General features: G+C 36.1%; 3 protein-coding genes across 4 annotated transcripts; all 3 read left to right on the plus strand.

Moving 5' to 3' along the window:
• Positions 1–70: 70 nt before the first annotated feature.
• Positions 71–4,167, plus strand: LOC111285405 (glycine--tRNA ligase, mitochondrial 1-like). The gene is made up of 9 exons (XM_022874854.2): positions 71–287; positions 725–1,110; positions 1,212–1,329; positions 1,916–2,110; positions 2,222–2,446; positions 2,690–2,749; positions 2,833–2,913; positions 3,096–3,501; positions 3,666–4,167. Exons 1-9 carry the CDS (start codon positions 102–104, stop codon positions 3,893–3,895), a joined length of 1,887 nt encoding a protein of 628 aa, XP_022730589.2. The 5' UTR covers positions 71–101; the 3' UTR covers positions 3,896–4,167.
• Positions 4,168–4,928: 761 nt separating this feature from the next.
• Positions 4,929–8,617, plus strand: LOC111285413 (Tetratricopeptide repeat (TPR)-like superfamily protein). The gene is made up of 2 exons (XM_022874865.2): positions 4,929–5,399; positions 5,876–8,617. The coding sequence occupies exons 1-2, from the start codon at positions 5,288–5,290 to the stop codon at positions 7,390–7,392; spliced, it is 1,629 nt and encodes a 542-aa protein (XP_022730600.2). The 5' UTR covers positions 4,929–5,287; the 3' UTR covers positions 7,393–8,617.
• A 510-nt stretch (positions 8,618–9,127) lies between these two features.
• LOC111285422 (putative beta-1,4-xylosyltransferase IRX10L) lies at positions 9,128–13,133 on the plus strand. Of its 2 annotated transcripts, none has more exons than XM_089746732.1 (5): positions 9,128–9,709; positions 10,606–10,667; positions 11,138–11,526; positions 11,747–11,988; positions 12,328–13,133. In XM_089746732.1, exons 3-5 carry the CDS (start codon positions 11,257–11,259, stop codon positions 12,839–12,841), a joined length of 1,026 nt encoding a protein of 341 aa, XP_089602858.1. In that variant the 5' UTR covers positions 9,128–9,709; positions 10,606–10,667; positions 11,138–11,256; the 3' UTR covers positions 12,842–13,133. The 2 variants fall into 2 exon arrangements, with proteins under 2 accessions (XP_089602858.1, XP_089602857.1); XM_089746731.1 differs by lacking the exon at positions 10,606–10,667 and having other exon boundaries at positions 9,128–9,413; positions 9,542–9,709.
• Positions 13,134–13,880: the final 747 nt, after the last annotated feature.

Genomic DNA, 13,880 nt, shown 5'->3' on the forward strand with positions numbered 1-13,880 from the left:
TCCGGTGAAAATGACGGCGGAGGTAAAAAAAGGTTTGATAAAAGAAAATCCTCATCTCCAAAGCACTTTCGTGTGTCTCTGCTTTACTCGGTTCGAAACAAATGGCGAGTAACGGTGATAATAACGTCATCAACCGGGATGCTTTCCGTCAAGCCGTCGTTAACACCCTCGAACGGCGGCTATTCTACGTACCATCGTTCAAGATTTACGGTGGTGTTGCCGGGCTTTACGATTATGGGCCACCGGGCTGCGCCGTTAAGGCTAACGTCCTAGCGTTCTGGCGTCAGGTTAACCTTTTTTTTTTTCTCAAACTTCCTATTGAAAATGTGAAAACTTTAGCTCACTGATTGAAATTGTTAATTCAACTATAAAGCTTTTACAACCATGGAAAGAGTTATAATGAATTTTGGGATTGAAACCTTGAACCTTAAATCTCATTGGGATGATGATAATAACCAATTAAGTCAAACTTTGGATTGTTTGAAATCCCGCTATGACCAACAAGAGTTGGCTTAACCGGCAAGGATCGTTCTCCTTGACATAAAGGTCTTGCAATTGAGTCCGATGGCAACAAGATTATCTGTAGCTGTTGTTCTTAGGTTGTTGGGTATGACATATCTTGTGCGCTGACTTAGGCAACTAAACAATCTATCTATTTCCCGATTTTTTCAAACAAAAAAGAAAACCGATATGGTTTGCTTATTAATTTGAAATTTTATTACAGCATTTTGTGTTGGAAGAGAATATGTTGGAAGTGGACTGCCCGTGCGTGACACCAGAAGTTGTGTTAAAAGCATCGGGTCATGTGGATAAATTCACTGACCTTATGGTGAAAGATGAAAAAACTGGAACTTGTTACCGTGCCGACCATTTGCTGAAGGATTTTTGCAAAGATAAGCTGGAGAAGAAGGATATTAACATCACTGCTGAGAAGGCTGCTGAGCTGAAGCATGTTCTGGCTGTATTGGATGACCTTTCTGCTGAAGAATTGGGTGAAAAGATTAGGGAGTATGGCATAGTTGCTCCTGATACTAAGAACCCACTTTCTGATCCTTACCCTTTTAATCTCATGTTTCAAACCTCAATTGGTCCATCTGGGTTGAGCCCTGGGTAAGTTTGTGGTTCAGATTTACTGCATACCTGATACCCCTTTTTTTGGGATTGATTTGTGTATGCACGGAGCCTTGGTTTAAGTGATTTCAAACATGCAGGTTTATGCGCCCTGAGACAGCCCAAGGCATATTTGTTAACTTTAAGGACCTGTATTACTATAATGGGAACAAGCTTCCTTTTGCTGCAGCACAAATTGGTCAGGCGTTTAGAAATGAGGTATAAAACCTTTAATATATGATACATATATTTTTTAATCTTAGCGGCGAGGTATTATCATTGAAACTATTCTCTTTCATGAAGTTGATTTCACTCTGCCCTCTGCTTCTTGTTCATATTTAGGCGTTGATAGTAATCTTGTTTATATACCTGGCATGTATTGAGGCCTCTGTTTCCAACATCATTCCCATAGTAGTAATTGACTAGGTGAGGGAACGGTTGAAGGAGCTATTCTAGTTTGAGAATTCTGCGGCGCTGAACCCCAGGCCTATCTGTAAAATGTTATGGAAACTTTTATGGTTTTCCCAGTTGAGAGATTCTAAAATCTGGTCCCATTTCCTTCTGATCAGAATGATGCTGGTTAATTGTTGACCATTGAACCTAGACACCATGTGGTAGGAATAGGGGCTATGCTGGAAGTGGAATGGCTAACATTGGTGGTAATAATAGAGCCTGTTTTAGTAGCAGTCTCTTGATTCATTCCTCACCCCCCAGCACTATCATATTCCTTCTTTTTGTCAATACAAAGCTTTTATCATGCTGAAAATGGGGAATTTAATTATAATCTGGCATATTCAAACTACAGATATCTCCCCGCCAAGGTCTACTAAGAGTTCGTGAGTTTACACTGGCTGAGATTGAGCATTTTGTGGATCCAGAGGACAAGTCACACCCAAAATTTTCTGAAGTTTCCAATTTGGAATTCTTAATGTTCCCAAGGGAAAAACAAGTGTCTGGAGAACCTGCAAAAAGAATATGTCTTGGTGAAGCAGTTTCTAAGGTTTGTTGGTTTATGTCCAATTTAATTTCAGCTTAATTTTGCTTCTCTGTCTCAAATGTGATATTTGTCATTGATTTTGTGACAATTTATTGTTTTCTCATAACTGATCAGGGCATTGTCAACAATGAGACACTGGGCTATTTTATTGGAAGGGTGTATCTTTTCTTGACATATCTGGGTATTGACAAAGATCGATTACGTTTTAGGCAGCATCTGGCAAATGAGATGGCTCACTATGCTGCACACTGTTGGGATGCTGAAATAGAATGCTCTTATGGCTGGATTGAGTGTGTTGGTATTGCAGATAGATCTGCATATGATTTGCGAGCTCACACGGTAAGTGAATAATAAAACTCAACATGAACATCCGACTTGATGAATGTTTTAACCATGCTACTTTCCTTCTTAAATATTTCAAAAGAGAGAAAAAGGAAAACAAGTAAAATAAATTATCCCACTAAAAGGGAAAACAGGTAAAATAGGATGTCTGTCTATATTCCTTTTTTTGGCTATCAATTAATTTATTATCGGATACAAAATTTACTGATGTATTCATGAATGTTTCTTATACTCTAATAGGATAAGAGTGGTGTTCCCCTTGTGGCACATGAAAAATTTGCAGAACCAAGGGAAGTGGAGGTAAGTCTCTCTATTTTATCAATTATGAATAGTTGTATCACGTATGGTTGTTTAATGACTTTTTTGCCATGGTGTGATTTCAGAAACTTGTTATTGCACCAGTTAAAAAGGAGCTGGGCCTTGCGTTCAAGGGTGACCAAAGGATGGTTTGTGAAGCACTGGAGGTAAATAAAATGAATTAATTTGTGATGGTGTGCGATGCGTACAAGGGTGAGACAGAAAAGAGAGGGTGGAATGTTAGAGCCTGGCTTGGCTTATTGCTGAAATATCCAAGCCCTTGTCTACCAGATATGGTATATTAGAAGAAAATTTTGTGAATTATGATGCATTTCCTGTTTGCGTGCAGGTCATGAGTGAAGAAGAAGCTATGGAAATGAAAGCTAATTTGGAGTCCAAGGGGGAAGTGGAGTTCCATGTATGCACTCTTGCTAAAGATGTTACCATAAATAAGAACATGGTAACAATCTCCAAGGAAAAAAAGAAGGAATATCAGAGGGTTTTCACTCCATCAGTGATTGAGCCATCTTTTGGTATTGGACGGATAATCTACTGTCTTTATGAGCACTCATTCTACACAAGGCCTAGCAAGACTGGTGATGAGCAGTTAAATGTTTTCCGTTTCCCTCCACTTGTGGCACCGATCAAATGCACTGTGTTCCCACTAGTGCAAAATCAACAATATGAGGCAGTTGCTAAACACATTTCTCAGATTTTAACTGCTGCTGGAATATCATATAAGATTGACATGACAGGTATGCACCCAAATAAACTTTAAATAGTTACTGGCATTTTATGTAGCCAAGTCTTGGATTTGTGTAGAGATGTAAACATAGCAACTGATACTAACATCAATCATAACCCTCATGGTCAAACCAGATGAATTTAGATTCACTTGTTTGTATCTTTCCATCTTCAGGTACGTCCATAGGGAAGAGATATGCTCGAACAGATGAACTTGGTGTACCATTTGCCATAACAGTGGATTCAACTTCCTCAGTGACAATCCGGGAGAGGGACAGCAAAGTTCAGATCCGTGTTAATGTGGAGGAGGTAGCAAGTGTGGTGAAAGAGGTGACTGAAGGTCAAAGCACATGGAATGATATGCTCTTAAAATACAATGCTCCAACAGTGGTGGATGATGAATGATCCCAAGAGGTTTTAGTTCTGCTAGTTGTATGTGAGTTGATTCTTACTATCCTTGGGAAAATCACACAGGGAAAAGTTATCCATCTGGTTTTACTCTTTCAGTGTTTATCTTGTCAAACATGCATCATGCTGCTACTAAGATACTGGTTATCATACAGTGAGTTTTGGAACAAAAGTATACTATTTGTTGTCGTCTTGTCAGTTCAGAATTATGCACGATATACTTTGATTGTCAACGTTTAACATAAATAAGATTTCTTCCTTCATCACAACTTGTGCCTAGCTCGTTATCTCTCTCTGACACCTACACTTAATTTATTAATTAAGATATTATTTTTTTTAATTCGAAAGTATCAGTTTTATTCATAAAAAATATTTTATAAGTATAGATTTAAGTTTCAATTTATATATATTATAGTAGATCTTTAAAATATTATGTGAGATTAGGATGTCACACCTCAATATAAGCGAATTGCGGAATTGGTTGAGGTGGAATCAAAGCTTTAGAAGGCTATATGATCAGGTCCGCCAGAAACAGAGCTAGAAGCTGCGTCTTTGTTACGGTCAGCATGACAAAGTTCTCGAAGCCTTTAATTATTATAAGTTCGCAAAAACAAAGGGAGAAAAATGTGAGTGATGACAGTTCGGATAAAATTTACTTCAATTTTTTTTAGATAATATATAAAATTATAAAATTTTAATATCTGATTTAAATTTTAATTGAACTTTTGTATGATACGATTTAATTTGAATTTTATCAATTTGGTTTAACTTATCAATTTTTAAAATTTAATTTTTTTTGTTTTTATATATTATTTTAATATAATTTTAAATATATTTAAATAAATTTAAGTATAAAATAATTATTTTTATTTTATAAACATTTAAAAAATATATAAAAATTAATAAAAATATATAATTTAAATCAGTTTATTTTATTTTACTTTTTATTTTTTGATCTGAATCTAATATATATATATATATATATTTAATATTTAAACCTAATTCGAATCAAATAAAAAAAAATCAATTCAAACCAATTACTATAATTTTAAATCGATTTTTGATTTTTTTGAGTTTTTTTTCCACCCTAACTAGTCGAGATTGAAAATGGGATTGCATGCGAGAATTTGGTTGATGGTTTATATATGATCCCTACATATATATATATATATATATATATATATAAATGGAAATTGAAAATGGAGTTTGGATTAATGGGCCATAAAAATGGAAGGTTAGATATCGTGGGAAACCCGGATGAGCCCACAGGGCTAGACTGAACCTTACCCAAACAAGTCAACCCAGTCCAACTTAGCCGTTGGCAACATTCCTTTTTATTATTTTCCGGGAAGGCTCTGTCCAAAGAAAAGAAAGCCGCAGAAGATAGAAATGCAGAGAAATGGAGTGAAGAAGCTGACTCAACGGACCTCCGCCGCAATCAGATTAACCCCTTCTAACGCTTTACTCTCTTCCTCTCCTGATTTCCTCCATCATTCTAGAGGTACCCATTTTCTCTTTATTCTTATTCTTTCAATTGATATCTTCCTTTTTAGTACCAGTATATGTTTTTCTCTTTAATTTTCGTTGTTGCCTATTGGCAGACCTGACAATTCATATATTCTTGTCGTGTAAAAGATTGAAATTCATGTATTTGTATCATATTTTATACAAAAATTGTGTGTTACAATTCGTGTAAATTCGAAAACATCAAATATATATATATATATATTTAAACTCATATATAGATACTACTATAAATTTAAGCCGTGTCACCTTCGTATACTATTTTCATATTGTGTTATACACATGTCTATCGAATGTTAGAGCAGCAAAATATGTTCTTTGTTATGGTATTGTATCTGATACGGTTGGAGGGTTTTCGTTTTTCTTTTAATATGTCTTAAACGTTTGAAATACCATATTCTATGGAGACCCTTTTAGCTACAATTTGAATTGTGTGGCAATTATTTTTTACAGATCATCGTAAAGCATGTGAGGTTCTTGAAGCCTGCAAGCTTTCCTCAGATTATAAAACTGCAAGTGCAATCCACACAAGAATCTTTAAACTTGGGTATGGGACTTACCCATCTCTTGTAGCTACTTTGATGTCAACTTATTTGCAATGTGATCATCTCGTTCTAGCTCATCAACTGCTTGATCAAGTTTTTCGTTCGGACTTTAATGTGGTCATTCTGAATTTAGTCATTGAACGTCTAATGAAACTTGGAGAGTACGGTTTTGCAAAGAGGGTCTTTCGTAAAACGCCTGTTCGGGATGTGATGACATGGAACTTAATGATTGGAGGATATGTTAGAAATGCGTGCTTTGAAGAGGCATTAAGCTTCTTTCGTGAGATGCTTGGCTCAAATATGGAACCTGATAAGTTTACATTTGCATCAGTTATGACAGGGTGTGCAAGACTTGGAGCTTGTAATCATGCTTTGTGGGTGCATGGTGTGATGAAAGAGAAAGAAATTGAACTGAATGCCATACTGAGTTCAGCACTAATAGACATGTACTCAAAGTGTGGTAGAATTCAAACTGCAAAGGAAGCTTTTAATAGTGTAGACCGCAGTGATGTGTCTATCTGGAATGCAATGATCAATGGGCTAGCAACTCATGGGCTTCCTTTCGATGCAATTGCTGTGTTCTCAAAGATGGAGGTGGAAAATATTTTACCTGATTCAATTACTTTTCTTGGAATCTTAACTGCATGCAGTCACTCTGGTTTGGTTAAAGAGGGTCGGAAATACTTTAATTTGATGAGTAGCCATTATTCAATTCAGCCGCAAATTGAGCATTACGGGGCGATGGTGGACCTCTTTGGTCGAGCTGGCCAGCTAGAAGAGGCTTACGCCATTATTGAAGCAATGCCTATGGAGCCAGATGTTGTTATTTGGAGGGCACTTTTAAGCGCTTGTCGAACTTATAGAAAACCAGAACTGGGTGAAGTTGCCATTGCAAATATATCACGTCTTAAGAGTGGTGATTACGTCTTGCTGTCAAATATCTACTGCTCTCTGAATAGATGGGAAAGCGCTGAAGGAGTAAGAGAAATGATGAAAAATAAGGGAATTCGTAAAATTAGAGGAAGGAGTTGGATTGAGTTGGGAGGAGTCATTCACCGCTTCAAGGCAGGTGATAGATCTCACCCTGAAATGGAGGGATTATACAAAGTGTTGGAAGGGCTGATAAAACGGACAAAGTTGGAAGGGTTTCTTCCTGAAACTGAATTGGTTTTAATGGATATCTCTGAAGAGGAAAAGGAAGGAAATTTGAATCATCACAGTGAGAAGTTGGCATTGGCCTATGGAATCCTAAAAACTAGTCCTGGAACTGAAATTATGATATCAAAAAACCTCCGGATCTGTCTTGATTGCCACAATTGGATAAAAATGGTTTCAAAGCTATTAATCAGGGTGATTATTATTAGGGATCGAATTCGTTTTCATCGGTTTGAAGGTGGCATATGTTCTTGTGAAGACTATTGGTAGCTAATTTATTTGCTCTTTAAAGTTGTGTTTTCATTGTTGAAGGCATTTTATAAACCAAGGTAGCAGAATTAGTGTATTCCCTGGTGCCTGTAAACATCGGGGAGCTGATTGGCCAGGATTGAGGGTTCTACTAGAAAGAAGTACTTATTCTGACTTTTTTTTGCTAGGTATGTCTCCATCCAATGAAGATTGGGGTGTCTTGGAGGCACTCTTAAAATTGGAGGAGTTATTTGTGCTTAATGGGGCAAGTATTCTTTGTTTGTTGCTGTCAAAGCAGTATCCTATCTTCCGTCTTCCTCCATTGCCTACAAAAGTAGGGGAAAAGAAACAAGTATTCATATGAAGCCAATCGATTGTAATATTAACTCAGTGATGGACATGAGTTAGTATTAGTCATATAACTCATATAGTTTGGAAGAGCATCAAACTTAATAGATAGCTGGTACCATGCTTGTCATCTTATACTCTGCAATTTGCAGCATCTGGGGAATCAGCTGAATTTTCAGAAGGTTTTTATGTATCTGTGGACATAATGACCATCGTTCTGGCAACCGGGTATTTCTTCACCTTGTCTCAACAGTTGGTGCCAGGTCTGTTTGTCCCTCGTAACCTGCCCTAATCCTTATGACAATGGTGAGCATTTTTCTCCTCGAGGATTTTCTCTCTCCCTTCCGTAAGCATGCTGCACCTGGCTTCTGTTTGTGACCTGCAGATTGAACTCCAGTAAGGAACCTGGAAAGGATTGAGCAAATACTTGAATAATATTTCTAAAGCAAGTGCTGCTTTGGCAGGTAATTTGCCTGGAAAATTAGAAATGGTGCCAAATTTGATGCTTTTGACAATATTAGCTTGGGAACAGCACCCTCAAAGTTGGATATCTCCTTTTTCACCTTGTGAATTTGTTCCCTATATTTATAAAGAGTTCAGTTCACCCCTACGCTTATGGTTCTGGGTCATTTTTGGACATTAGGCATATGCCTGGACTCCAAACTTCATAGGATTGAGCTGCCATCGCCTTAACTTGGTGCTTTTTTTTTTCTTGTATATATATATATATATATTATTTGATACATTGAAACAAGTGATATTAAAACGGTGACATATTTTATTTTTTTACATGTAAATTAGTTACCATATAGTTGATCTCCAATATGGTTAATTCTTGAGCTGTACTACCTGGGTGTAGTAATGAATTTACCATATAGTAGTACACATTTTTTCCTTACAGATACTATATTTTATTTTTGGTAATCACTTGAATTTAACTGGCAAGGCATAAATAAATTACCATTTTAATGCAAAACTTTAACCCTTCATTTCCCTAACATACTTTAAATATATAATAAATGAATAAACAAAATCATTATTTCATTTTCTATAAAAGAGAGTTAACAAGTTTATTTTGCTTTTAATAGTAAAAATAGTTTCGATAGAATTAAAAGTAACAGTGTCAACGAAATTAAATACTATAACAATTAAATTAACTTCACCGGGCAATTAAGTAAAAAACCTGAACTCCATTCCCGATGATGCCATGGAATCCAAATGGAGGCTTTACCTATTTTTTTTTTTCCAGCTAAAAGACCATGAAATGAGAAAAAAAATGCTGAGAAAATGGTCAAAGTAGAATCGTTTGGTGTCGGCAATAGCACATTGTATATATTTTAAATGTTAAAAAATTGATTAAATAATTAAGAAAAATATATAAAAGAAAAAGGTAGGCAGTTCGAAGGTTGATGGCAATGGTTGGGTTTCTGGTAACTATGAAATGGACTGCTCATCAAATCATAGAATACTGCATAATTTTATAAAAACACAAAATCAAAATTTTTTTATTCTATCATCTCTGTCAAATAACATATTCTTTATTAGAAAAAAAGCAAAAAAAAAAAAAAAATTATTGAAGCAAATTTGCCTTTCCTTCTCTCTGAAAATCCCTTGCTCTTTCTTTGTCAAACTGACAATAGAAAGGAAAGAAAACCCATTTTTTCATACCCTTTGAAGTCTGGAATTCTTGAGAAGTCTCTCTCTTAACTTCTTGTTCTTGTGACATCACAACTGTTTTGCTCTTTCTTTTCTTTTTTTTTTTTTTTTGTTTTTCCTTTCTGTTTTAATTCTCTTTATGTGTCTTGGGTTGTTCTTTGAGCAGTGATTTTTTGCTAGATTTGAGGGATTTAGTCTTTGAAGGAGTAAGACTCGGAAGAGAAAATGGAGATTTGGAAATGGGTACTTTTTGGAATTCTTTTTCTTTCAGCTTTTGTTGTCAAGATTGAGGCTCTCAAGCTAGGCCGTAGTCAACCGACTGAGAGAATTTCAGGTAGGATTCACCCTTTTCCTATGTTTTTCTGAGTGTTCATTTAGCTGAATTGAGGAATTTATTTTGATAATTTTGTTGGGTTTTCTTTACTTTTTTAAGAACTAGTGTAGTGAAGAAATTTTCAGATCTGCTTCAAGTTTAAGCTGGATAATACATTTGCTTGGTGGTTTCTGACTTTAAATGTGTTCCTTTGGCTTTGGCTTTTGCCTTTTTTTTTTCGACAATCAGGCAGTCTAGTTGAGCATTCCTAAAAAAAAAAAAAACGTGCCCATTTTCATATGAATGTTATCAAGGTGGATACAGTTCCTAAGGTCTAGAAACTAGATAATTCCGTTGATAACGCGGATAGAACTGCGTATTAGTACCTTAGAAAAAATTTTGGCATTTATAAATTTTTATTTGGAGTATTAATCTGTATAATGCTAAAACAGTGGTAACATTGTTTGATAATTCTAATTTTTGTTTGGACTATTATTGATCTTAGTTGAGTCAACTGTGTCATGCTGCATAGAAAATTAAAAAAAAAATCAGAATAGTCTAAAAATATCCGATGTTTTGGGTTGATCTTATGTTTAAGGTTTATTTTGTCTGAATATGGTGTCTTATGCATAATTGAATGTATAATAGCTGGCAGAAAAACAAACTGAAATATGATGATTGAAATTCTGTCCTGATGATTGCTTAGGGCTGTTTTGAGTGGAATTATTGAGGATTATTTCTAAGCAAACTGGTCTAGGACATTTGGATTATATCAACATTGTATAAAGTTTGGAGATTTTGTTACAATTTACAAATATGGCATGATCTACTTATAGGGTCTGTTTCGTTTGAGAACATTTTTTTTTTCCTTTACAATGGTTTCCAAACTTAGTTATTTATCTTATTTCATGCATCAGATATAGAGTGAAAGTGGAGATGGAATATGGAAGACATTTTCAGATCTACACGTTCCCATAAGGTCTACCCCATGCTAATTTATGGATGTGTATGCACTAAAAGAGATTGAAGAATAGGAAAAGTTCCCTTAGTAGAATTTGTGTTGGTCACCTTTGCCATGTATTTCTTAACAACAAGTGTATGTCATCAAAATGGTGTAGGAAGTTCAATTTAGGAGCTGAGCCCTATTCTTTGAAGTAGGATGCAAGACAAATACTTTTTCAGATCTCGACTATCAAATCAAGGCCTAATTATTCCTCTTAAAATGTTGAATACCAAGATATCCTGTCTATTACTACAATATTTTTCTTTTTCTCCATTGTGCTTTACTCCTAATCCTCAGGGATTGCTGTTCTCCAATTTTTCACAATTCATTTGTTGCGATTATCCTATTACATCACAAATAGTAAAAGTTTACTACTAAATCAAATTTCTCGTTCTATCAAATTTGGAGCATCGCATTTCTAATTTGATGGGGTTTCATGATTGCAGGCAGTGCTGGTGATGTCTTGGAAGATGATCCAGTTGGAAGGTTGAAAGTTTTTGTTTATGAGCTTCCTAGCAAATATAACAAGAAGATTTTGCAGAAGGACCAAAGATGCCTCAACCACATGTTTGCAGCTGAGATCTACATGCATAGGTTTCTTTTATCTAGCCCTGTTCGAACCCTCAACCCTGAGGAGGCTGATTGGTTCTACACTCCTGTATACACTACATGTGACCTGACACCAAATGGCCTCCCATTGCCATTTAAGTCACCGCGGATGATGAGAAGTGCAATACAGCTTATTTCTTCAAATTGGCCCTATTGGAACCGGACAGAAGGGGCTGATCACTTTTTTCTAGTGCCACATGATTTTGGAGCATGCTTCCATTATCAAGTAAGTATTATTCCTTGCCCTCCTTTCTTCTCAATTTCATGCACCCTCTCGTATGATAATTGATGCATTTTCAACTGATTGGCTTGATTATTGTGATTTCCTCTAGTTCCTCACTATAAGCCTTTAGGATTTGTCTGAATGTTGTTTGGTCTTTGTTTTCTGGAAAATGATCCTATCATTTACTTTGAATAGATCTTTAATTACTGTTATGTTATTGCAGGAGGAGAAAGCCATTGAAAGAGGGATTCTTCCCTTGCTACAACGTGCCACATTGGTTCAGACTTTTGGACAGCGGAATCATGTTTGCCTGAAAGAGGGCTCAATCACAATTCCACCATATGCTCCACCCCAGAAAATGCAAACACACCTGATTCCTGAAAAAACTCCTAGGTCCATTTTTGTTTACTTCCGTGGACTGTTTTATGACGTTGGAAATGACCCTGAAGGTGGTTACTATGCCAGGTATGTCTCACTAAGCTAACTTGTTAATAGACAGTTGTTTGAACGCTCAAGGGTCTTTATTTTTCTTATGAGATGTAAGCAAAAGAAAAGTCATTTTGATAAAATACAGTTGCTAAAACACGATAATCAGAGATGTTATGCCATGGAAATTATGATATTGGCATTGAGGGCCTGCTTTCATGTTGCTGAAAGAGCTTACTACAGAACCATGTAGAAATTGCCATATTTCAAATGGAAAATGATTGAATCCAAATTTCTTCAATGCTATATGAAGTTATTTATGGATGCTTGCTGTAAGACAAATGTGATCCTATAGACCTGAGTTCAACAATTTTGCAGAGGTGCTAGAGCAGCAGTATGGGAGAACTTTAAGGACAACCCACTCTTTGACATTTCAACTGAGCACCCAACTACCTACTACGAGGACATGCAACGAGCTGTATTTTGTTTGTGTCCACTTGGCTGGGCACCTTGGAGTCCTAGGTTGGTTGAAGCAGTGATATTTGGATGCATTCCTGTTATTATAGCAGATGATATTGTTCTACCCTTTGCTGATGCAATTCCATGGGAAGAAATTGGAGTTTTTGTTGATGAGAAGGACGTCCCCAACTTGGACACAATACTCACATCGATCCCACCTGAAGTAATATTAAGAAAGCAGAGATTGCTTGCTAATCCTTCAATGAAGCAGGCAATGTTATTCCCCCAACCTGCTCAACCAGGAGATGCTTTCCATCAAGTTTTGAATGGACTTGCACGCAAGTTGCCACATGACAAGAGCGTCTACTTAAAGCCTGGTGAAAGGGTCTTGAATTGGACTGCTGGCCCTGTTGGCGACCTGAAACCTTGGTAGCAGTTGTAACATCAGGTTCCTACAACCTTCCAGCATTCTACCTGGTAGACCTACATCTTGAACTTTATCGGGCTTTATCTGTGTAATTGAGCCACAGATTCAAAATATAAATCTTAGTTCTGCCAAAATGCATTAGAATATACAGTTTTTGGTTGCAGCTTTAGCATCATGACTTGTGATTGTTCCTTGTATGTTTTCTCAGAGTTCAGGACTGCCCAATCTTTAACTCATTTAATTAATGGCATCATTATAGGATAATAATAATCTTTGTGTGGGTAAACTTTGATGTCAAGACTTTTCCGGTTGGTTCATACGAGAGAATATTATTATGGTTTATATAGGCAGCAAATTGAGTGTCTTTTTCATTTTTGTGCAAGACAATATAAATGTTCACGCAGTCCGAAGTTTCCTCTCATTTCCATCATTCATGAAGTCTTGATTTCTTCCATTCAATATTCATAATGCTAGGGCAAAGCTGGATTTTCACTCTCCTTTTTATGGAAAATAGGCACCAAAAAATGTCTTAAGAAAACCCATAAAAAAGACTAGGAAAGTACAAAAAAAGAGCATGAAAGCCACGAAAAGAACAAATGAAAAGAGACGAACCAGCAGGGCACTGCCTGTTGCAATTGTGGTTGGAATTGCAGCAGTTGCTGGTATTATACTTTAACCTCAACAATGCCATTGTAGGGTGAATGAATGCAAGTAATTCTTGCAGTTTGCAGGACCATTCTTGTAATTGTGTTCTCTAAATTTTCACTTCAATCCACTTTGGTTACTTTCTTGGAGCCCTGGAGCTGAAACTGCAATATCTACATTGTTTTGAAAGAGCAATTCTATGTATAGGTTTAGAGAGGCCGGAGAGCAAAGCAGCTGCTTCAAACAGGTTTCACCCCCGTGCCTGTGCGATGTGTCTCAGCAAAGGTGCTCAAAATTTGGTTTAAATCAAATTAATCGATCGGATGAATTTAATTTATAAATCGGTCAGTTATCGAATTTTAATTGATTATTAAATTTAATTTTAAAAATTTTTATTTTT

This window comes from Durio zibethinus, chromosome 17 (assembly GCF_047325235.1).
Source record: "Durio zibethinus cultivar Kanyao isolate XHJ-2024 chromosome 17, ASM4732523v1, whole genome shotgun sequence".
Lineage (NCBI taxonomy): Eukaryota > Viridiplantae > Streptophyta > Magnoliopsida > Malvales > Malvaceae > Durio > Durio zibethinus.